Source organism: Mus caroli, unplaced genomic scaffold (assembly GCF_978045245.1).
Source record: "Mus caroli unplaced genomic scaffold, Mus_caroli_1 scaffold_7, whole genome shotgun sequence".
NCBI lineage: Eukaryota > Metazoa > Chordata > Mammalia > Rodentia > Muridae > Mus > Mus caroli.
Genome location: NW_028227262.1, coordinates 1,475,210 through 1,499,894, shown reverse-complemented (window position 1 = coordinate 1,499,894; position 24,685 = coordinate 1,475,210). Strand labels below are relative to the sequence as shown.

The 24,685-nt window shown below is 42.9% G+C and overlaps 1 protein-coding gene across 2 annotated transcripts in view; it reads left to right on the top strand.

The window, feature by feature from the left end:
- The window catches only part of Far2 (fatty acyl-CoA reductase 2), a 106,294-nt gene that overhangs the window by 57,756 nt on the left and 23,853 nt on the right, over positions 1-24,685 (top strand). For both annotated transcript variants that reach the window (XM_021165348.3, XM_085839759.1), the window contains exon 2: positions 18,265-18,490. In XM_021165348.3, the coding sequence (XP_021021007.1) occupies positions 18,302-18,490 (189 nt within the window). In that variant the 5' untranslated portion in view covers positions 18,265-18,301. The remainder of the gene's footprint in view (positions 1-18,264; positions 18,491-24,685) is intronic.

Genomic DNA, 24,685 nt, shown 5'->3' with positions numbered 1-24,685 from the left:
CAACCACCCTTGCTATTCCTTTTTTTCCTTTTTTTTTAATTTTTTATTTTTTTTTATTTTTGGAAGATATTTGCAGCAAGAAATCAGATGTCACTACGAAAACCTCTGTGCTTGCATTAGTTTATTAACATAAGTTCTGAAAACTTTCTTCAGTTTAAACTGAGAGAGAAAGGGGAGAGGCTGTGGAAATGAGAAAGGGAGGAAGGAAGGAGGAGGGAGCGCAAGGGAGCTGCACAGAAGCCACAGATCAGCAGTGAACCTTCCTCTATCCCTCTGTGTAACTTTCTTCTCAATGGAGCTGATACTCCTTGTATTTACAGCATTTACTTCAAGTTTTCTGTGCCATCTTTTTTCTAACATCATGTCTCTAGGAACGTTACAACTTTTCATTTGTTCTGCACAGTTTTTGTCTACCAATCAATCCATTTTCCAAACCAGAAATGTCCTAACAGCACTCCCTTAGCTAGGATGTGAGTACTGCCCCACTCAAAGAAGACTGTCTTAAAAACTTAGCTTCCCATAACAATTAAAATCTGGCCTGCAGAGGATTTAAGACTAGAACAGAATAACAGCCCAAACCCACATACATTTTATTGTTGTACTGGTTTGCTTTATGTGGCTGTGATAAAACACTGTGACCAAAAGCAACTTAGGGGAGGAAGGACTTATTTGGCTTACACTTCTCATCATAGTCCATCATTGAGGAACTTGAGTCAGGGCACAAACTTGAAGCAGAAACCATGACAAAATTTTCATTGGCTTGCTCTCTGACCCTTGCTCAGCTAAGCTTTCCTACACAGTCCAAACCCTCCACCTAGGCCTGGTGCTTCCCACAGTGGGCTGGGCCATCCCATGTCAATCATCAGTCATTAGCCAGAACAATATCTCAGTCTGATGGAGGCAATGTATCACCTGAGGTTCCCTCTTCCCAGGTGGCTTTGAGTTGTGTCAAATAGTCAATAAAAACTAATCATCACAATTGATATAACTTGCTAAAGTAAAAAATAATTAGCTTCTTTAAAAACATTATTTCATTTATTTATCTTTGTATATGCCGTGCACATGTGGCAGAGGACAACTCTGTAGAGTTGATTTTCTGTTTCCAACTTTACAAGGGTTCCAGGAATTAAATTCAGGGTTGCAGACTTCTGTAGGTTTTTTCCAAACATTACTGTTTTTATTAATCTCATTTACCTTCTCAGCAAAATAGTCTCATAGTCCCACATCTGCCTTTGATTTTATTTATCCTATCTCTATGAAACAAGCAAAAATAAAAGGACTTTTTAATCTTAAAATATTGGGCAATATCTTCTAAAAAACACTTTCCGAATTACATTTATTTTTGTGTCCGGCCAGCAGATCACAGCCTGGGTTCTAGCCTGGAAAGGCATTTTGGAAACCTGGAAGAGAAGAGGGGCTAGGCGACGAGAGAAAGAACGGAGCCAAGTCAAAAGCAACTCTGATCAAAGCTCAATTTTACTATATCAGCACGCAGTTATAAAGGAGAGGAAGGGGGGGGGGGCGACTCCCGCCAAATAGTCCCGGGGACCAATAGCAAGGCGGCAGGTTCCAGCAGTGGGCGTGGCAGAACGATTGAGCCGGCAAGCTCCATCCAGGTGTAAACAGTGGAACCATTAAGGCTGGGGAAGGGGAGGCTACAATTTACTTTGAAGCTTTAAATTTCAAATGAGTTATATAATATCAGAAAACTTCCTATCGAATACCTGCTATAAAATGATTACTTTTATAATGATTCATCTGGTATAATACTTGATGGTTACTAATCTCCCTTCAAGGAAGATGTATCTATCAGCATTCAGTACTAGAAAGAAAACCATAAAAGAAAGAATATATCTCAGGGACAAAAAAAATGCAAAGAAACTATGGAAGGTGTTTTATTTGTTTGTTTGGTTGTTGTTTTTCCTCTTTCATGTATACAGTCAGTGATGGTCTGTCTGTAGTTACCACTTGACTTTCTTTGAGGGTAGAACACACTGCTTGTTTTTTATTTTTCCCGTGTGCATGTGTGTGCATGTGTGCATGCATGTGCCTGTGTATATGTGTACATGTATGTATCTATCCATGCATTCACATGTGTGTGTGCATGTGTGTGTTTGCCCATGTGTGTGTACCTGTGTGTATGCCTGTACCTGTGTATACATGTGCATGTGTGTTTCCCCATATGTTCGCGTGTGTGTGTGTGTGTGTGTGTGTGTGTGTGTGTGTACATGGAACCATCCTCCATCATCCACCTCATTCATTAAGGCAAGGTCTCTCAATCAAGCCAAGTTCTTGGTGATATGGTTGGTCTAGTTATCCAGCTCGCTCTGTGGATCCCTATGTCCACCTTTCAAGGCTTGGATTACAGATGGGCCACCAGAGTCGCCCAGCATTTCCATGGGTTTGTGGAGATACAGTTACTAGTTTTCATGTGTGCATAGCTCATAGTTTAACCACCAAATCTTCCCCCAGCTACAGGATGTTTCTAAAAGAATTTCCCGCCCCATAAAGAGTAAGTTTTAGAAACCATTGGTGAACTAGCTTCGGCTTATTTGAGATGGCAGACTAATTCACACACTCTCCAGTCATCATGCCCCATGGAATTTGCTTTTTGATCCTTTTGTTGAAGGAAAATCAAAATAAGCCAAGGTGTGAATGTCCAGAATGAGTCTGGTATTTCTTATGAGATCCATACAAAAACCCAGGGGGTAAGGTTTGGAACACTGACTCTCTTCTTTCTTTTCCTCTTTTCTTTTTCCTTCCTTCTCTCCTTCCTTCCTCTCTTCCTCCTTACCTCCATTTCTCCCTCCTTCCTGTCTTTCATAGTTTGTAAAACAGGGCCTTACTGTGTATGCCTAACTGAACTGGAACTCTCCACGTAGACCTTTGAACTTAGTGATCCACCAGCCTCTGCCTCCTATGTGCTTTTGCCAATGGGGCCACACACAGACCTTTGTTTTTCTTTAAATCTAAGTTCCTCAGGCAGTGAGCAGCCAGTCTCCTCTAGCTACTCACCTGCTTACCTAGTTGTGGAGGAGTACTGAGGCCTCCCTTCCCTGCTCCCATACCATACCTTCACTGAAGCACATGGTGGTGGCCATGTTCTTTCTAGTCCTGTCTCCATTTTCTACCTGTCTGACCTACTCTTTCTACCATCTATAACTTAACCAGCTTTCTAAATGTCACACACACACACTCATATTTCTGCCTTCCTGCTACCTTTCAAGGGCACACAGCCTGCAAATGAGATTTATCTCTTCAGGTGACCTGTGATCACAGCCGTTAATGCCTTCTTAACCTTCCACACACAGTTTGGTGCACTCTGCTTTGGAGACTCCTCCATGGCAACCCCACCCCTCACAGTATCCTCACAGCCCTGCTCATACACTATAGTTATTCACCATCTCTCCCAAAGAGTTGCCTTGTGTTGCCAGCTACTCTTCTTATACCTGTGTGTTCACAGTACTAAGCTGAGTATGTGGTTCCCCTGGAGTGCATGTAGCAGCACTAACAATCTGCACACACACACACTGTCAGCTGCCAGTACTGTTCTGAGCGTTGTGTTTCTCATATCAGCCTTTGTTTCCACCTTACACAACAGAAACCAGTCATTTCCCCTCACTCCCATTATCCTGTGCCTGCTGTGTAATGGGCTTCCATAACTGCCTCCCAAATGCATGGCTGGATGCAAGAGTCACAGTCAGTAAGACCTGGGAAAGATATTTCCAGGGAACCCAGACAACAGGATCAGGCGGAAGGGACTCTAAGTCACAGTGATGCTGCAAACAATGACTGGAGTTTCTCAAGTGCCTGTTAGAAAATACTGTCATATATGTTCACTGGAAATGCCACCACCACAGTGCTCTGCTTTTTGAAAGGGTACTTTTATGTATCTCTTAGTATTTCCCCACAATTCCTCCACCTGAAAACTATTGTTGAGCTGCGGCAAGAAAGCAAGCCAATAGGAAGTGTGCGTTTTCCAGGAGTTAACATCTTTCCTCTGAAATTAACTTGGAAACCATGCCAGAGCTTCCAGCACCTATTAGCATTTTGGGAGAGCCCTGTCTGGGAAGAATGGTGCTTTGGGAAGAGCCTCTGGGGAGGTGTGGATACAAAGGGAGCAAAATGAAATTAATGCAACTTTTCTTGTCATGTGAAAATGAAACGGTCCAACAACATAATTTCTCTAAAACTGTAGCAAATTCTAGGCTGTGTTTAAAAGGGGAGGGCCTTCCTTAGGGAAGTCAGTCTTCTAGCTGAGGGCTTCACTAGTTGAACATATATCCTTTATGACAGTAACATTTTATAATATTCAGAAGAGCTGCCTCAATTTCTTGACACACCAAAGTGTAACCTGAGCCAGATAACTGGGCATAGGTAAGAAAAGCAGGGGTTCTGGTTCTGTTGGTAACTTTAGTTTTTAGTTTCTGGTTTGGGAACTACAAGCCAAAAATGCCTAAAATTCTGAGACAGTACAATCAGAGCAAGAAGATGCTAGCCACATTAAACCAAAGCCACGCCATTACCTTGGTCAAAGCTGGTTAGGAAGACTGTGATCTTTGCTGGTCACTACTTGCCCAGCCTAATGTGTGAGGAATCCTCTTTGCTGCCTTATTTTAGTACATTTATATGATTAAAGGGCTTCTATGCTCACAAGTACAATAAGCATCTCCCACCTGAAGAGCTCCAAACACAAATGAAAGGAAGCTCACCTTGATGGAGCTGAGGACATTAGTCAGTTGGCAGAGTGCTTGCTAAGCATGCCCAGAAGCCCTGAACTGGATCCCTAGTGTGACCTAAAATGACTGTGGTGGTACACACCTGTGACCCCCAACAGACTGGAGATGGAGACAAGAGGATCAGAAGTTCAGGGTCATCCTGAATTACAGAGTAAGTTCAAAGCCAGCCTGGACTGCTAGAGATCTTGTCTCAGTAAATGCTAGCTACAAAAACCAGGCCTGAACTACACGAGGAAGCTATTGAGACCCTACCTTCCAATATGAAGTGTGAGCTGAGGCTTCCAGAGTAAAGATTGCTCTCACAGAACCAGTGATCTGCCATCTGCCTTTCTGCTGAGTTGGTATTTGTGCTGCCACAAGAGAAATATCGAAATGAAGCTTACCACAGATGACATGGTGACTCCAGGCTGCACCCGGGTCACTATATGTCCATCAGGTGACTTCCCTTAAGAATGTCCTTACAGAAGTAGTTTAAATACTGTATTCCTGCCATCATACACAGCTATGATATTACTGATCATTATCTACTTGACAGAAGCTGGAATCACCAGGGAGAACTGGCCCTGGTCATGCCTGGGGGAGGAGACTATCTTGATTACCTTGATTGATACTTGTAGACTTAGGTGTGCATGACTCCTTTCCCTAGGCAAGAGATACCAGACCATTTCAGGGTGGACAAAGCTTGCATCTCTCTTTGCTCCCGGCTATGGATGCCATCTGACCAACTCCCTATGTTTCTCTGGCTGTAATTCCCTGCTATGATGAACTGTGACCCAGAACTGTGAGCAGAAATAGATTCTTCCCCTCTTAAGTTGTTTTTGACTGAGCTTATCACAGTGACAGGAAGAAGAGCTAAAACAGCATCTCTTGTGTGATGAGACACAAGTCACATGCAGAAAGCCGCAGCAGCAGACATGGTCATCCTCTAATATGCAACATAGGCCAGATCCACTTCATACATTCTGGGAAGAGCTTCTTTCCACATCCCAAGGATTCTGGAGGTGTCTTCCCTCTGAATTCTGCTTCCTTGAGATTCTTCTTCCCTCTGCTAATTTCCTCCCCACTTCCCATGACACACCCTGCTGTTTCTCAAGAGTCCCACTGACAGAAATGTGTTCTGGAAGGTGTGAGGTAGCAGGATTGCATGTGTACCACAGAACAGGGATTATTTCATCCAGCACCAGGTTTTCCTGGAGGCATTAACTTGACCCTCAGAGATTTCTTCTCCCTTGCCCTCAGGTGCCCTTGCTCCTCTTTGGAATGAAACTAGGTATGATGCTTATTAACCATCAACCTTTGGGAAGGCAACAGGGCGAAGGAGGTGGATCAGTGGCTAAGAGCACTAGTGGCTCTTAAAGAGGACCTTGGTTCAATTCCCAGAACCCAGACCAGCTCGCAACTGTCTGTACCTCCAGTTCCTGGGGATCCGATGCCAACACACTCTCTGGCTTCTGAAGGCACACACATGCTGCATATACATACATACATACATACATACATACATGGGCAAAACACTCATACATATAATAAATATCTTTTAAGATGGTAACTAAGAAATGGTACAATTACCATGGATATAAAATATACGTTCATTTAAAGTGCTAGAAACGTCACTGATTATAACTACTTAACTGTGTGTGTGTGTGTGTGTGTGTAGTGTTTACACAAATGCATTTTTATATCTGTGGGCTGCTGCATGTATGGATATGCTCGTGAAGGCTGGGTGTTGACATCAGGAATGTTCACTTTTTTTATTTTTATTTTTTTAGGAAAGGGTCTCTCACTGAATCTGGAGCTCACTGACCCAGTCAGACTGGCTGGCTGAGAACTCCAGGGAGCACTGGTTCCTCTCTCCCAGCCCTGAGCTTGCAGGTGAACCTCTCTGTGCCTGGCTTTTTATATGGATTCTTAGGATCTGAACTCCAGTCTTCCCATTCACAAGGCAAGCTCTTCACATACGGAGCCAACTCTCTAGTGCTAATCATTTCAATTTTTTACAGATACACAAAAATCACTAAAGTTTCCCATTTAATGATTTATACATGTTCCTCCTACATGCTGCTTTAAGCTGGTCACTTATCTCTTCAAGTAATCTTTGGGGCTCTCCAAATCCCTCCTCCTGTCATTTGTGAGATATAGTTTGTGGCTCTTATCTGCAAGTCACCAGCTGTACAACCTTATCCCAGAGCTTCTTGCTCCTATCTGACTCCAATATGGCACCCACTGACCAACCTCCCCCATCCCCAGCCTTTCCAGTCTCCTTAGGTTCTTCTGACTTCTCTTCACTGTTGCTGGGTTCCACATACAGCGGATCATGAAGCCTTTGATGCCTGATTGACTTAATGATATCTAGCCCTATCTATAGTGTGTCAAGTGAGAAAATCTCATTCCTTTTGGGCTTACTACCCCCTCAGTGTGGTCCCACCTTTGTACACTCAGGGTAAATGGTTGCTTCTGTTTTCTGACTGCTGTGAGCTTCTGCAGAGATCACCGGAGTGCAGAAGCCTCTTTGTCATGCTGTCGTCATTTTCTTCAGATATAAACCCCAGGTAGACTTGCTGATCCTACGATCCTTCTGCCACAGTGACTCTGTTTCTCCATATCCTTGCCGGCACTCATCATTCAGAGCGTTCCTCGCTGGACTCAGGTTCTATATTGTGGTTCCGACTTGCATTTCTCTGCTGACCAGTAATGATGGACAACTTCTTCCTGTGCCTCTGGACTTTTGAATGTCTTCTCTTGAGAATTTGTCCTTTTTTGAGACTTGGGACATTTTGCCTGTTTTTCCATTGTCTGCTTAAGGTCTGGTTCTAACTTCACAGTGAGGTGTATGTCTCTCCCATCTTTCGTGCCCAGGTCCACCTTGCAGGTGCCTGAAGAGGAAAAGAAATTAAGCCCAAAAGGCTCTACTCAACTGTTACTCAAACATAACTTAAGATAGGTAGCTTTCTCACAGGTTGTTACTGGATAATATAGAAAGATGAAAGAGTTAAACTTCTGACTTAATTAGAGCCTGTTTACTTAAGTTTTTGCAAGCTCACTCCTTAGAGCTGCTTACTAGTATCAGAAGTGAACCTTTGTCTGGCTGTTTTGAAGAAATGACATTGGTTGTCAGTTGCTTTGAGAGCAAGTTATTTACTTAGGGTAACTGAGCTCCTTTGTGTCTTTGAATTCACTTAACTGCACAGAAAATTACTTTGGGTGGGAACCTAAAGACTGCCTCTATATGAAACTCTATGTAAGGTTCTCACCCCATATAGGTTGTGGAAGATCTGATCAAGGATAGACCTTCTTATGCGCTAGCTAGGGCTGGTTATGTACTAATAAAGATTTCTGTTTCTCTGAATTTCTTACAGGATTGGGTCTTTTTCCCATGCGGGAGGGAGCCCCTTGCCATCAAGCACATGCCTAGTCCGTTGTGTGTACGTGTGAGCACTACACTGAGTGTTCTCAGACCACTGTGCATGTTGTGTGAGTGCTCTGTGCTAGGTGGCTCCAATTAGAATATTGTTTTATATTTGATGGGAAGCTACTGTTGCTGTACCTAAATATGGCTACTCAAATCGACCCCAGCAGCAACTGCGGTGCTTTCCTTGCTACCTGCCCCAATGTTCTGGGTTCCAGAATGAAAGAGACTCATACAACTTTATATTTTAATATGCCTTAAACAGCTCAATAATTGGATCACTTCCAAACCTCCACATGGCTAATACTCTCCCCTCCGATATTCTTGAGTTATTACTAAAACCTATATTTTACCTTGGCTGCCCCAGACCCAGACCTGCAGCCCTGTTGGGCTAAGTTCCCAAGCACCTACGTCATGGCTATGTTCTCTGCCCAGAATCTCTCAGACCTGACATCTACTCCTTTCCTGGCATGGGGGCTCTCTCCCTTTCTGTTCCTCCTCCTCCATCTCTTGCCCAGGAATCCTAAAGTCCCACCTCTGTTTCTCTGCCCAGCCATTGGCCACTGACAGCCTTATTAACCAATCAAAACCAACTGGGGCCAGGGTCCTGCACATGTAGATTCTCGTGTAATTTTAGGGATCTACAATCCACAACAAGCCACAAAGACTTTCTCAGGAAGACCTGGAAATAATTTGTGGAAACTTTAAATATTTGTTACTTGGATCAACCCCCTTCATCTCCTCTATTTGCACAACTGGAGGTGGTTGCAGGTATTATGGTAGCCTGATGCTCTCAATGCTTCCTTTCCTGTGATATTCTGAGATACTTCTCTAACAAGCTGTAAAAAATCAAAAACCTTTATCTCTTTTCTCTGGTATAAACACTTGAAATAAGAAACAAGGCACACACTGGCCAAGCAAACAGCTGCTCTTTCACCATTGTGTATCTCCTCCCCCCCCCCCAGGTCTGATAAGTCCTGATGCTTTCTCTCCTCAGGAGATGCCTCAGCTGCTCAGTGAGTGTCTTGTCTACAGGGAAATGGCTGATGGGCATACTGAGTGCCCTGGGTATGTGGTAGAGCTTGAGCCAACACTCTACTTTCTTCTCTAGCTTCTCTCTAGAGAAATAATCGAATCAGCCAGTGTGCACTGCGGCAGCTGAAGGTGGCAGTTTTGGGGTGTCATGGACTTCATGCTTGCAGTCAGAAACTTATCAATCTATTCCAGTGCATACGTTTCCTCTCCTGGGGAGGATTCCACTCAGGATCAGACATAAAACTAATGAATTTTGGAGAAACAAGAAGGGAAGTTACTGTGAGTATGGAGCCTTTCCCTGGTACTGAATGGCTCAGTAACAGCAGCAGCCCAGGTATCCCCAAAACAGAAACCTCGTATTCTTAAAGTTGGTGTTCTAGTAGCTCTTCCTGACCTCTGAGCAGTGTCAAGTGGGGAACTTTACCTTTTCTAACTCTGAGTATGTGCATGTGAGTCCTCTGCATCCTGTGTATCTGTGCACGGTGAATTTCAGCTTTAACGCCTTTTCAGCAGACTCTAAGCAGGCTGCAGAGAGGTGCAATAGTAGAAAAGGAAACTCTACTGTAGTTCTGGGGAGTTGCACTCTGTAGTGGCCCTGGGGGGTTAAGCAAGGCAGAAGCACAGGCCTGTGTGCTGGGCCATGGCCACTGTTGACCCTCTGTGGTTCCTGACTAAGCGGAAGTGACAGCAGATACTAGGAGGGTTGTCAGTTCCTAATTGGTAGCAAGTATTATTTATTATTTATCTTCCCGAGTTATCGCCATTGATAGGAGTCTGGCTTCCTGCTGTCTTAGCAGCATAGCTTCCTGATTGTTCATTGTAGATAAAGGGATGGCTTCTCAGGCGAGTTGCTGCAGGTTGTAGATCAAAGTTCCATTTGGTTAAATTACCGCCGGTTGTTTATTCAGTCTCTCAGTTGTTCCCTTCAATAGTATGAGCTCAGTTGGGAGGAACATGGTCTGTACAAGTATGTGGAACGGACCCAGTTTTACATATGTTTTCAGGAGAGTATCTGACTTTGGATCAAAGAGGGGCAGATGAACTGAGCTTAGTAGTACACATCCATAACCCCACGTTCTCAAGAGACTGGGGCAGAAAGACATCGTGACCAAGTCCAGCCTGAGCAACTTAGAGAGGCTCTAATCTCAAAGAACAGGAAAAAGAAGGCCATGATATAGTTTAGTTATAGGGCACATGTCTGGCACACATGAGCTCTAGTTCAATGTATGTGCATGGAGAATGCTTAGATTATACAAGCATCAATCCTGTTTGTTTTCTGCGATGCCAGAGTTGGGCTTATGTACTCGTCATAAGCCAAACACTATTGAATTCCTCCAAGGAACTGATATTGCACATCCAGTTCACTTCGTGTCTAGGAACTGTACAAGCCAGCAGAAACTCCAGGTATCCTACATTGCTTCTGAAGGACCAGTTAGATTGCTTCAGGGTGCTTCATAATTAGAACTCTCCCACAATGCAAAGGTCCTTACCCTGAGCTGTGCAGTATTGTGTCATTGTTGTGTCTGTTGACTCCTTCAACACTTGGACTGTGGTGTACCTTAAATGCAGAGGGAAGGGAGGGAGGGAAAGGTGAGGAGGAGGGAGGGAGAGAGGGGAAGAAGAGAAAAGGGAGGGAGGGGAGGAAGGAACAAAGGAAGGAGGGAGAAGAGAAAGGAGGGAAGGAGGATGGGAGGGAAAGAAGGAGGGACAGAGAACCTGACATGGTCAATACTGTATACACACATACACACACACATATTTACTCTGGGATAGACACAATTAGTAAATTGGGTGGGGGAGACATAAGGAGAGAGAGAGAGAGAGAGACTATGTTTCAAACCATTATACATATTCTACATATAAATGGTAACATTTGCCATTTTCCCTCAGGATATGTGGACTCTTCCGTGGGGGAGGCAAACCTTAGAAGACAAGTAGGCATTTTAGCCCCATATTTCAAAAATCACTTGAGGTTGGGTAATAGAAATAAAACAGAAAGCAAGTTGCTTATTTTTTTAATCAATAAGTAAACATAGGCCCTTGTTCTAGGTATAAAACAAGGTTACAGGTAAAGAGCATCAGTATGTAAACCCAGAAATAAGGTTTAAGCTCTGGGCAGCAGAGGTGGTACAACAGTGGCCTTAATATTAAGTAAGAAAAACACCCTACCCTCATTCATGGACCCATCCAGAAAGGTGCATTTACAATTCCATTTACTGCAAAGTGTGACCACAGAGTTTTTCTCAACTGCCATTATAAAAGAAAGTTAAAATAGAGTTAATAGGCACTCAGATAATGTACTGAAGAGGGGAAAATAGCTCTGTTTTACCCTTTGTTAAAGTTAAGCCATTAGGCTCCGGATGGTTCCCCAGTAGCTCTGACAGGCTCCCTTCTCGCTGATCTACTTCATTGTACGAGATGTACGTTCCTTCTCTCATTCTAAAGCCACTGCTGCAGCTTAATACAAATGGGAAGAAATTTCCCCGGATCTGTAAGTGCCTTTTCTCAAAGACAAACGCCTAAAGCCCCCCATTGATTTTCTCAACAGAGCGTACTGCGCCTTTGCGGAGAAGAATGCATGTTACTGTGGCTCGCTCTTTTTTTGACAAGGAATGAGGTCTCCTGGAGGCAATTTTGAAAGGAAAATTACTAGCATTTATTAGCATTACTAGCATTAGCAGTCAGAATTCAGTTCTTTCTCAAGCCCTGTGTATTTCCAAATAGTGTGCTTGTATTAAAACTGTTTCCTGGAGATTGTCAGTTCGTTAGCAGAGGGTGTGATCAGCTGTTTGTGTTAAGAAAGACAGACTTCTCGTTCACCAAGTGGTATTCAATTTCCTGTGTAGATCAAGAACAGTTGTTAGCATGTAGCAATGACCAAGGTCCTGGAATCTCGGTCATGACATGAAGTCACTAATGCTGTGCCTCTGCTCTGGGATAGACATAGTTGTTAAATTTGTGTCTAATAACCATCACTCACAAATTCTGACAACCTACACACCTGTGGCAAAACCACTAAGACCTTTGAGTACAACGATGGTTGTGGCCATTTTCCAGTGTCGTTCCATAAATCAATAATCTTTTCAGTAGATAGAGTTTAGAAACCTAAATCAATATCCTGTTAATCATGTTTTGCTATGAGATTTCACACCTACCAATAGCTGACTGAAGGCTGAGAAACAGATGTATGGACCAGGGGACTTAATATACCCCTCTGGCCTCTGAAGGCACCACACACACATATGTACACACACACACACACACACACACACACACGCATGCACATACGGGCATACACACACACACACACACACACAAACACATGTAAACACTGGCACATACACACAGGCACAGAAACATAGACAGAAGGCACCATACATATGTGTGAACATATACAGGCACATATACACATAGGCATATAAACACAGACAGAAATACCACACATGCATGCACATACACACAGGAACATAAGCATAGGCACATACAAATAGATAGAAAGCATCACACATATATGCACACACAGACGAAGGCACCACACATATGTGCATACACACACAGAGACACATACACACAGACAGAAGGCACCACACATATGTACACATACACACACAGGCACATACGCATGGACAGATGGCACCACACACCCACATGTACACACACATACTAATGTGGCATACTCATTTATTTTAGTCTTTACCTTTAAAGACTAAAATAAAATGTAAGTATAGCATCTTTTCCAAGTACTTTAGTAGACAGTGTTTGGTTCAAGGCAGTAATAGCAGCCCCAACAAGCAGAATTCAGAATAAGAAAGATACTGTTCTGTCTTACTTAGACCACTTGAAATGATCCTTTCTATTTGTTTATTTGATTCTCCTGATTATTTCTGTATTTGACTATTAAAACCATTCTTCATGGTGGAAAGAATATTACCTAACAGCAGGGACACTTGGGTCTTCATGTCAGGATTAGAGATTTAGTTAATGACCAGTTAGCACATCAAGGTTTCCAGTTCCCAGAAAAATTCTTCTCAGTGCCTATGCCCCACTTCAATTTATTTTGTGACTTAAGCAAAGACAGTCTAAAAATAAAATGTATTTCCATAACAAACAATTCTCCTTAAAAAGAAAAGAAATGAAAAGAACAGAAACAGTTCCCAATCATATGATAAAATGTTCTCCCTGGAGCTAGAGAGATGGCTCAACAATTAAGAGAATTCTTAAAGCTCTTGCAGAGAACCCAGGTTCAGATCCCAGCCACCCACAGAGACTCACAACCACCTAAGTCTAGGGCCAGTTGATCTGATGCCTCTCTGACCTTTGTGGGCACTGCACACAAATGGTGCCTATATTCACAGCCAGGCACACGCATACATGCACATAAAATAAATGTATGTATGAAGCCATCAAGCAAGAATTTAGCTCTAAGCCGGGCGTGGTGGCGCACGCCTTTAATCCCAGCACTCGGGAGGCAGAGGCAGGCGGATTTCTGAGTTCGAGGCCAGCCTGGTCTACAAAGTGAGTGCCAGGACAGCCAGGGCTACACAGAGAAACCCTGTCTCGAAAAACCAAAAAAAAAAAAAAAATGAAGAAGAATTTAGCTCTAAAAGTGTGACTGTCACCCTTCACATGGCAAGTGTGTCTGCAGAATTGATATTGTGTGAATCTGGATGTGTCACAGAAATAAATAAGCCTGAGGGGAGAGCCACCCTGTGCTTAAAGAGCCCCGTGGTGTCCCCTGCTATGGGGGTAGGACTAACTGTGGGAAGCCTGGATGCAGAGGGTATAACAGAATCCTGCTGAACAACCCCAATGCTGGTAACATCGTGGGTGTCGTGACTGTAGGGTCAGTGGGGTCAAAGCAGAATGGCCTAACTTGCAGGAACCTGTGGTGGTGGCAACCCAACCAAGATGCTCTTTTATATTTATTTATGTATTTATTTATTTGTTATTTTTTGGGACAGAGTTTCTCTATGTAGCCCTGGCTATCCTGGAACTTGCTCTGTAGACCAGGCTGGCCACAAACTTACAGAGGTCTGCCTGCCTTTGCCTCCTGCAAATGCTGGGATTAAGCTGTGTACCACTACCTGTGATGGTATTTAAAAAAAAAAAAAAAAAAGCTTTATTTTCATCTTTATTAATGTCCACCTGTACACATTTCTATGAATGTCTGCTACATGTGTGTAACTGCTTGTAGGGGGCAAAGGAAGGTATTCGATCTGGAGCTAGCAATATAAACAGGTTTGAACTGCTCAGTGTGGGTGCTGGGAACTAAACTCAGATCCTCTGGAAGAGCAGCATTTGCCCTTACCCCTTAAGACACCCACCTCATGGTGCCCTTAGGATGGGATCTAAACTTTACTTGAGCTACATAAGCAGAAAAGGTTTAGGACAACTGAACAAAAATCTAGCTATATTCATAAAACAGATTATTGAAGCTCTTTAACCAATTCCCTGAACTGTAAGACTTTGAGAAGACTGATTTTTCTTGAGGCCTCAATACACTACCAAGAATTTGTCCGATTAGTCCCTTTATTCTAGCTTCCCCCAAGGAGGCCTAGAAGGTGTGATCTTTTGCAAGGAAGACTGGCCAGAAAGCTTAGTCTACTTGGCAAGTTCCAAGCCATGGAAAGATGCTGTCAATAAATACAGATAGATAGATAGATAGATAGATAGATAGATAGATAGATAGATAGATAGATAGATAGATAGGAAATAAAAACTAGAAATAAAATCTAATTTGGATGACTCTTGAGTAATAACATCCAAGGTGGTCCTCTGGCTTACACATACATGTGTACACTCACATGCACACCACAGGGATGGGGGCTAAGGGGAGGGAGAAGAAGAAGAAGAAGAAGAAAGAAGAAGAAGAAGAAGAAGAAGAAGAAGAAGAAGAAGAAGAAGAAGAAGAAGAAGAAGAAGAAGAAGAAGAAGAAGAAGAAGAAAGAGAGAGAGAGAGAGAGAGAGAGACTTAGGACACCAGTCCTTTAAGAAATGGCTTGCAATCTCTTAGTAGAATAGAGTAAGCCTAGACCACTATCTTAACACACTTGGAACACTCATGTCTGAGCATTGCTTGATCCAATAGGACCAGGAACTAGGATTATGCAGTGCATGGTTTTTAACATTGAGCTAGTGTGTGTTTACAATGAGGTGTGAATAGGTTTGCGCGGACCATGCAGACATAAACAAGTTACACTAAAAAGTGGCTCAAATTCCCATGATGCTATTCCCACTGCATTGTCTTCCTGCTTCACAGCAGGCACGCATGGCATCATGGGAGTTTGAGTCTGGCTTACAGATGCTTCGGAATGCAGGCACTGCCCCACAGTGGACACAGGCTGGTACTGCAGCCCTTTCAGTGTCTTCCGGGGCAGAACTTTTTGATCATTTTGCTTGATGACCAAACACCAATGACTTGGAATATGAATGGAAGGTCGCCTGGCTATGAGAGATATTTCATTCTAAGCAAAGTGTAGAACTTATGTTGGCTTAGTATTTACTCAGCTACGTTCCCATGCTCATTGGGCTAACAGATCAACTTTTCCTTTGTAATGTGTTTCCATTTACAAATCTCCAAGAGGAAAGAGAAACATGAGATTTACATGTGCTTGGCTTTTCAGATGCCATGTCTTTTTTTTTAATTTTTAATATTTTTATTACATATTTTCCTCAATTACATTTCCAATGCTATCCCAAAAGTCCCCCATAGCGCCCCCCACTTCCCTACCCCCCCCATTCCCATTCTTTTGGCCCTGGCATTCCCCTATATTGGGGCATATAAAGTTTGCAAGTCCAATGGGCCTCTCTTTCCATTGATGGCCGACTAGGCCATCTTTCGATACATATGCAGCTAGAGACAAGAGCTCCGGGGTTCTGGTTAGTACATCATGTTGTTCCAACAATAGGGTTGCAGATCCCTTTAGCTCCTTGGGTACTTTCTCTAGCTTCTCCATTGGGAGCCCTGTGATACATCCAATAGCTGGCTGTGAGCATCCACTCCTGTGTTTGCTAGGCCCCGGCATCGTCTCACAAGAGACAGCTATATTTGGGTCCTTTCAGCAAAATCTTGCTAGTGTATGCAATGGTGTCAGCGTTTAGACATGTTTGACTTCTTATTACAAACTCCGATGCCTTGCATGGTGGTCATGCCTCAACAGACAAACTTACATACTTATTCACATAAGTAGATACTCGGGTCATGCATTTAACCAACTTATTGAAATGGGGTTGGGGGAGGTGGCTCTGTGGTTAAGAGCACTACTGCTCTTCTAGAGGACTTGGGTTCAATTCCCAGCACAACTGTGTAACTGTAGTTCCAGCAGATCCAATGTTCTTTCTGTCCCCTGAGGACACCTGGTACATACATGGTACACACACATACACACACACACACATAAACTTTTAAAAACTATATTAAAATAATGGATTCAGAAACAATCTTTTTTTCTTTCACTTGTTAGACTTGGTTTTAAAAGATCAATGAGAAAACAGGAAGCATTCAGTATATACAAGCCAATAAATATAATAAACCACCTGATCATCTCAGGCAAAGGGGGGCCTTTGACAAAATCCACATGCCTTCATAATAAAAGTTCTGGAGAGACTAAGGGTACAGGGAACAAAGTCCAACATAATAAAGGCTATATATAACAAATTCACACCCAGCATCACCCCCAGATGGAGAGAAACTTGAAACAATCCCCTTAAAATCAGTAACAAGGCGGGGCTGTCAGTTCTCCCTGCTCCTTTTCATTATTGTTCTTGGAACACTACCTGGGGCAATAAAACAAGAGAAAGAAACTAAAGAGATATGCAGAGGGAAGAAGAAATCAAATGATCCCTATTTTCAGGTGATATGATCTGATAGATAAGAGATCCCCAAAATCCCACCAGAAAAGTTTTAAGAATGATCTATGTTTACCGAAGCGGCAGGATACAAAGTCAGCTTGTAAGCATCATTCTATACACCAACAACAAACAGGCCAGAAAGATAATCATGGGTACATTTTCATCACAAAAGCCTCAAAGAAATTGAGGTTACATTATCTAGGGGGGTAAAAGACCTCTACAATGAAAACCTCAAATCTCTGGAGAAGAGAGATTGGGGCAGACACTAGAAAAGAAGAAACAGCCTTCCTGAAATTGATCCTAGCAACAGAAAGCAGAGCTGTCCTGAGCGGCCAGATGGGAGAGTCTTCCTGGATCTTTGGGCTGCTGTCAGTCATCCCCACTCTAAGGATTGAAGAGAAAATGTAATTGCTCTTTTACAGCCCACAAAGGAGTGTTCACATCAGCAGCCAGAGTGCCCTGGGCCACCCCTGTCCTCAGCTAGCTTGTCAGATCTTCCCTATGTTCCTGCAAACAGCAGCCCCAAATGGCCTGGGCAGCCGCTGTGCCTGTTGCTCTTTCTAGGTACCCCAAAGCCAGTGGTTACAAGCTTCCCTTGTCAACCTGCTCTGCCTTTGTTGTGTACAATGGCTGAACCCACAGAATGGCCACCCATTTTCAGCCCAAGGAAGAACCCAAGGAGCAGGAATAACAGATAGGACTATGCTGTCTTCCCCAACATAGTTGCTAAATAAATCTGAAGTTGAAATACTAATTACATCATAATTTCTAAACATTTGATAGTGGTGTGAGCCCTGGTTTCTAATTTTAGAAGGTTGTTCTCATGTTTCCCTGCCTAAACCACCTTTATTCCTGCCCTTGTCTACCTTCAACTTAAAGTCACCATGTTTGACACTACCTCTATTGACATGGCCACATGTCAGTCTCCAGAGTATGCTATTCCCCAACCCCAGTCCGGTTTTCACTCACCACATTATAGTTAAAGGCCTCTCCATGTCTGTGTCTTCCATTAGACCGAGACTGTGTCACACCCTTTCTTTAACTAGTGTTCCTAGGACAAAGCCTAGGATGTAGAGCTGGTTCAGAAACACTGACTGGGGCGAGTCTTGCTCCCCAGAAGTCTGTGGTTCTCACAGTTGTTCTCTGTCCAGAACTTTGGAAAGCCCTGGACATATTGTAAGTGACGATAAATTTTAAAACATCTGAGATCTTAGCTTGCTTTTCTCTTTTCAGGACTCTCTTCCCAGAACCATACAGGAACGGAGGAATCATGTCCATGATCGCAGCTTTCTACAGCAACAAGTCTATCCTCATCACAGGGGCCACAGGCTTCCTGGGCAAGGTGCTCATGGAGAAGTTATTCCGTACCAGCCCCCACTTGAAAGTCATTTACATCCTCGTGAGACCCAAGTCTGGACAGACACTGCAGGAGAGGGTTTTTCAGATCCTCAACAGCAAGGTATGTCTTGTGGGGAGTGCTGTGTATGGTGAGCAATGCTTTGGGGCCAAGTGACTTGATACATGTCTCCTTACAGATCTATGATGGTTAGTGTTAACTATCCGGATCTAGACTCTCCGGGAGACAAGCCTCCAGGAACCCGTGAGCAGGCATGTAGGTCGTTGAGACATACCTGTGGAGGATTATCTTAATTAGGGTATTTGAGGCAGGAAGACCTCCCCATAATGAGTGGCACCATTTGCCGGGTTGGGATCTTGGACTGGGACAAGGATTTATAGCTCTCTACCCCATTTGTGGATACAATGTGACCAGTTCCTTCACGCTAGCCCCTGAAGCCTTGATTCCGTGGCTAGGATGGACTGTGCTTTGAACTGTGAGGTAAAGTAAACCTCCTCACCATCAAGTTGATCTTTTTGGGGTATTTTATCACAGCAACTATAGAAGAAATGAAGACAAACTCCCACCCATGGGCCAGAGCATACAGGGAACAGAAAAAGACCCAATAGTGAGACCTGAGGTGTTTTCCTCAGGTAGAGCAGAGGTGCTTACATTATATCTAGGGCAGGAAAAGAAATCAACTTTGTACTCTTTGTAATCATCTTTGAATCTGAAATGTTCCCATTGTTCTGTTTCGGGTACTTGTTCTCCATTGTGAAATTTGAGGTAAGGCCTGACTGGCAGAAGTGGCTCACTAGAAGGTGACCTTTGATGTTGATGGCACTGAGCAGCTCTGAACACCATTGCCCAATCTTAGCCCTCTCTTGGTGTCACAAGTGCAGTTCTGGTGGTATCCCTTTTAATTTCTTCTTGTCTCACAGCTATTGTCTGGGTGGTTGATGGTTCTAGAAGCCTAAGTATTCCGTAACTAGTCACCACTAGGCTTAGCTCTTGGATTTGCAAGGTGAAGAGCATTGGGAAGTAGAGAAAGCTTCTGATTGGTCCTACTCATTCCTTCCCAGACCAGAGAAACAGCCCAGCACGGAGAACTTGCCATAGTTGCCTAACCCACCCACATCTTGTTTATCTAATGGATCAATTAACAAAAGCAGTTTCACAGGGATTTGTGAGGATTAGATGAAATATCAATGCATAAAATACTGTGTTGCGTAATATAAAGATATTATCAATGACCTCAGTTCTTTCACCCAGAGAAGTTCTTTTGTTCATTATCCCTAAAGCTAGACTGTGGATTACCAGAACCAGTTTCACACACACACACACACACACACACACACACACACACACACACACATTCCCACACTTGCTCATTTATCAGTTGTAAGAGACAAAAAATAAAGATGAATCGGTGGCTTTTTAGTTATTGCTGTGCTTGAGATGGGGTCTTGCTCTGTGGCTTAGAATGACCTCAGACTATCTTCCTACCCTACCTCCCAAGGGCTGGAATTCCAAAGCCTTGTACCACCATGCCAGGATCATTAATCTCCAAGATTTCATAGATCTGTGATGTATCCATTCTCATTCGAATGTGTACTTAGCTAGCTATTGCTCTCTGGCTTATGTGAATTACAAACATGTGCTGAAATAGACAGCCTCCACTGTCCCTGAAAGCCAGCTGATAGGAGAGCCAATGTACCCAGCTATTTGGGATCCAAGGTGATCGATGGAAGTGTTGCCATCTTTTACTACAAGCCATTGATGTCTCCACAGATGACACTAGCAATGGGAACCAAGCTGGGACTGATTCTAGAGGAAAACTTATGGTCTGGGCAGGAGTAAGTTTCCATGCAGTACTGCCGCTGGGATACATCTCCCATGGCTAAGAAATACACACATGGCTACCAATGAGGAAATCCCCACTGTCTTCACTTTAGGTCACAAAATTCCTTTCTGTCCTAACATCTGTGCCATTCTTGAATCAGAGTCCATGATGCTAGGGAACTCTTAAAATTCAAATTTCATATACATCAGTAGGACAGAGATGGGGTAAATCATTTAAGAAATAAGAAAATTAGACAAAGAAAGTCATTTTAAATGCCAAGCAGCAAGACTGGGATATATCTATTAAGAGATATACTTGGTAGGAACTGAGAAGTCTCCTTGAGAAGGTAATATTGTGGAGTAAGAAGTAAGTCCCTTACCTGGTCTCTGACTGGACTCTCCAGAAAGAGGCCTCTTTACCATCACTTTTTGTGGCCAATTGCTCCACCTTCTGGAAGGTTCTTCTTTGCCCCCTCCACTACTGTGGTGGTTGAGGAAAATCCTCTTCTCCTTGTCTTTGGCAATGCATTCTTGGATCTGCAGCAGAAGAAGGGAGCCAGTGGATGTGTGCATATTTAGAGTTAGGTGTTCTGTGACCCTGAAAGAAAAAAGGAAACCTCATGGTTAGTGCATCATAGTGTCTGTCTGTTTGTCCCAAGTGAAAGACATGGATGGGGGGAGGAGGTGAAGAGGAAGTATAAGAAGGAATGAGAGGTTTGTTGTTGTTGTTGTTTGTTTGTTTTTATTTTGTTTTTTGTTTTTTGTTGTTGTTTGGTTGGTTTTTTTTTTTTTGGTTTTTTTTTTTTTTTTTTTTTTTAGTGAATAAGATTCCAACCCTAAAATCCTGAAATGCCTTGAACTTCTTCATTCAATAGACACAGGTTGAATATTACCAGCACTGGGCTAGATGTGGAGGGTATCCTAGTTCTCCCAGGAGGGAAGTTAAGAGCACTGACGAAAAGGCCATAGAAAGAAAGAAAGAAAGAAAGAAAGAAAGAAAGAAAGAAAGAAAGAAAGAAAGAAAGAAAGAAAGAAAGAAAGAAAGAAAGAAAGGAAGGAAGGAAGAAAGAAAGGGAGGGAGAAAGGGAGGGAGGGAAAGAGAAGGGGGGAGGCCTTAGATCTCAAATTACATACAAAATATAGGATTTGGGCAAATCCATTTGAGGAGATTATATAGCACTTGTCACTCTTGAAACGGCTTTACTCTCACCAAGTCTTAAGAAAGCATAAAACAAGGGGAACGCCAGGGCCAAATAGTGGGAGTGAGTGGGTAGGGGAGTGGGTGGGGAGGTATGGGGGACTTTTGGGATAGCATTTGAAATGTAAATGAAGAAAATAACTAATTAAAAAAATTTTAAATGATCATGAAAAAAAAAGAAAGAAAGCATAAAACAAGGGCTGGAGAGATGACTCAGTGGTTATGAGCACTTGCTGATCTTTCAGAGGACTCATGTTCAGTTCCCAGCACCTAAGTGGTGATTCACAACCATCCGTAGCTCCGGTTCCATGGGATTCAGCGCCCTCTTCTGGACTCTGTGGGCAATGCACACACGAGGAACACAGTTTGCTTCTGGTTATCTAGATGTACCAAGGCTTATGGAAGAGAGGACATATGTTTTGTCCATCAAAACTCATAGACTGCTTCCTTCTTCTTCTGTTGAATATGTAGCTGCTGCCTCCTTCTTCCTGTTTCCCTGATCTCAGAGAGATGCAACTTCCAAAGAATTTTTTAATCCACTGGGCACAGAGGACCAGAAAAGTCTCATCTTCTTACTTATGGCTCCTAATTCTTAAGTCTTTTCACTTTATTTATTTATTTATTTATTTATAAGACAGAATCTCACTATGCAGCTCTACCTGGCCTGCAACTTGCTATATAGAATAAGCTGTCTTTGAACCCTCAGAGATCTTCCTGTCTCTGCCTCCCAATTGCTAGGATAAAAGGCATGGACCCACACACAGCATTATGCTGCATTTTAACAAACTAAACCTGTTATTTGGCATGTTACATTGGACACTATATAAACTTCCATGGAAAAACAGAAATTATTCAATAAATTGTTAGTTGTCCCTGAGGCGAATGAACTTTGGAATACAGAGGATGATCAGGCAAGCAGGACTCACAGCCATGACCTCAGCTCACACATCACAGCTTGATTTAAGACACTATGCCGATTTGACAGCTACTAAGATCAGAGAGAGCTTGTTCAACATAGAGGATAGAAGGGGAGGGAAGGGGAGGGGAGGAAAGGGGAGAGAACGGGAGGGGAGGGAGCAGAAAAGGAGAGGGAAGAGGAAGAAAAGAGGGAGAAAGGGAGGAGGGAGAGAAAGAGGAGAAGAGGGGAGTAGAAGGAAGAGAGGAGGAGAGCGTAAGGAGGGCAGGAGAGGGAGAGGAAGAGGGGGCACTCCCTGTTTGGCAGCTTTGGGAAATAAAGAACAATAGTCCTGTTTTTAAGGACCCATTAAGTGACAGGTGCTGTGCCAAGCACAGACTTTCTTTATCATATTTAATCTTAGAAATCCTTGTGATGTGTTCATTCTATGTCACAGATGAGAAATTAATCCCAGAAAACTGTCCTCTCCCCCAGGCTGTGTGATCTGTGCCAAGGAGGTGACACAGCAAAGCTGAAAGGCAGCTCTTCTGAGAACCAAGGCACTCTCACCTCCTCTCAGAGATGCTTCATTGGTGACAAAACTTTAAAAGCCAAAGTGCTGAAGCCCTGTCCACCTGTTGGTCGGCACCTTTCTCTTCAGCATGGTCCTGTTAGAGCATAGAAACAATCTATGTTTGGTATCTATCTTCTAGGCTAACTCTTTCCTACCCACACATGGATTCTCAAAGCACACTATAGAACCTACCTTGTGGGGATAAAGATGATTAATATATGCCACCATTCGTACTGATTATAGGTTCTTATAAAAAGTTCTGACAAGTGCAAGACTGTTCTCAAGAATAGCCTTTTATAGTGAATCTCTAATTCTCCAAGGTAACGGGATGATTGGCATCCCATGATTGGCATCTTAAGTAAATGTGAAAGAAAAAGGGAGGAAAGAAGAGAAGAGAAGAAGAAGAAGAAGAAGAAGAAGAAGAAGAAGAAGAAGAAGAAGAAGGAAGAAGGAAGAAGGAAGAAGAAGAAGAAGAAGAAGAAGAAGAAGAAGAAGAAGAAGAAGAAGAAGAAGAAGAAGAAGAAGAAGAAGAAGAAGAAGAAGAAGAAGAAGAAGAAGAAGAAGAAGAAGAAGAAGAAGAAGAAGAAGAAGAAGAAGAAGAAAGAAGAAGAAGAAGAAGAAGAAGAAGAAGGAAGAAGAAGAAGGAAGAAGAAGAAGGAAGAAGAAGAAGGAAGAAGAAGAAGAAGGAAGAAGAAGAAGGAAGAAGAAGGAAGAAGAAGAAGGAAGAAGAAGAAGGAAGAAGAAGAAGGAAGAAGAAGAAGGAAGAAGAAGAAGAAGAAGAAGAAGAAGAAGAAGAAGAAGAAGAAGAAGAAGAAGAAGAAGAAGAAGAAGAAGAAGAAGAAGAAGAAGAAGAAGAAGAAGAAGAAGAAGAAGAAGAAGAAGAAGAAGAAGAAGAAGAAGAAGAAGAAGAAGAAGAAGAAGAAGAAGAAAGAAGAAGAAAGGTCCAGAGAACTTTAAACCTTGCTCTTGTGACATGAAGAATAAAGAACAGGATGGAGATTTAGTCCTGCTCCACATGATGATAGGTCTGATGTCTCTGCAGAATATGCACATTTCTGATACATACCTATGGTGTGTCACTGATCACAGTCATTAGATGCTGGTACTAAGCACAGGTGCCCATGATTCAAATCAGAACTGTTGATTTGGAATTTTCTACACCTTCCAGGCAGTCTGAACCACATGATCACAGCACATTGCTGTGTGGTGTAATAGCAATGGTCCTCACTGAGGCAGTTAAAACCTTCCAGATCGACCCTTTGCAGCCCATGGGAAAGTTATCAAATGGTGTGTGTGTGTGATGGTGTGTGTGTGTGATGGTGTGTGTGTGTGATGGTGTGATGGTGTGATGGTGTGATGGTGTGATGGAGTGTGTGTGTGTGTGCATATGTATTTGACTATATTTTGGATTCATAAGTTCTTCATTATTGTTTATATAAACTTAAATCACAACTGGACTGGAGCTAACACCCAATATCCCTTGTACTTCAGCTCCACACCTGAAAACTCCTTAGAGTCTTTCTTTCACTGTAGATCTCTGGAAGGTCCACAGTCTTCCCTTTAACTTAAAAGACCTCACTATTTTCCCACTCAGAATTAAAGAGCCAACTAAACAAGTACTGGTGTATTACTAGGACTAGATAATTTAGTTCAGTTTGAAGAGAGGGACTTAATAGAGGCCATAGAGAACAAAGGCTCTCATAAAAGAAGATTAAATCCAATGATGGCCAGAAAACAAAGCCAAACCTCCTTGTAGATGCCCTCCTAAATGAGGCAAGGAGTCACCCCTTCATTGAAGTGTCCACATTC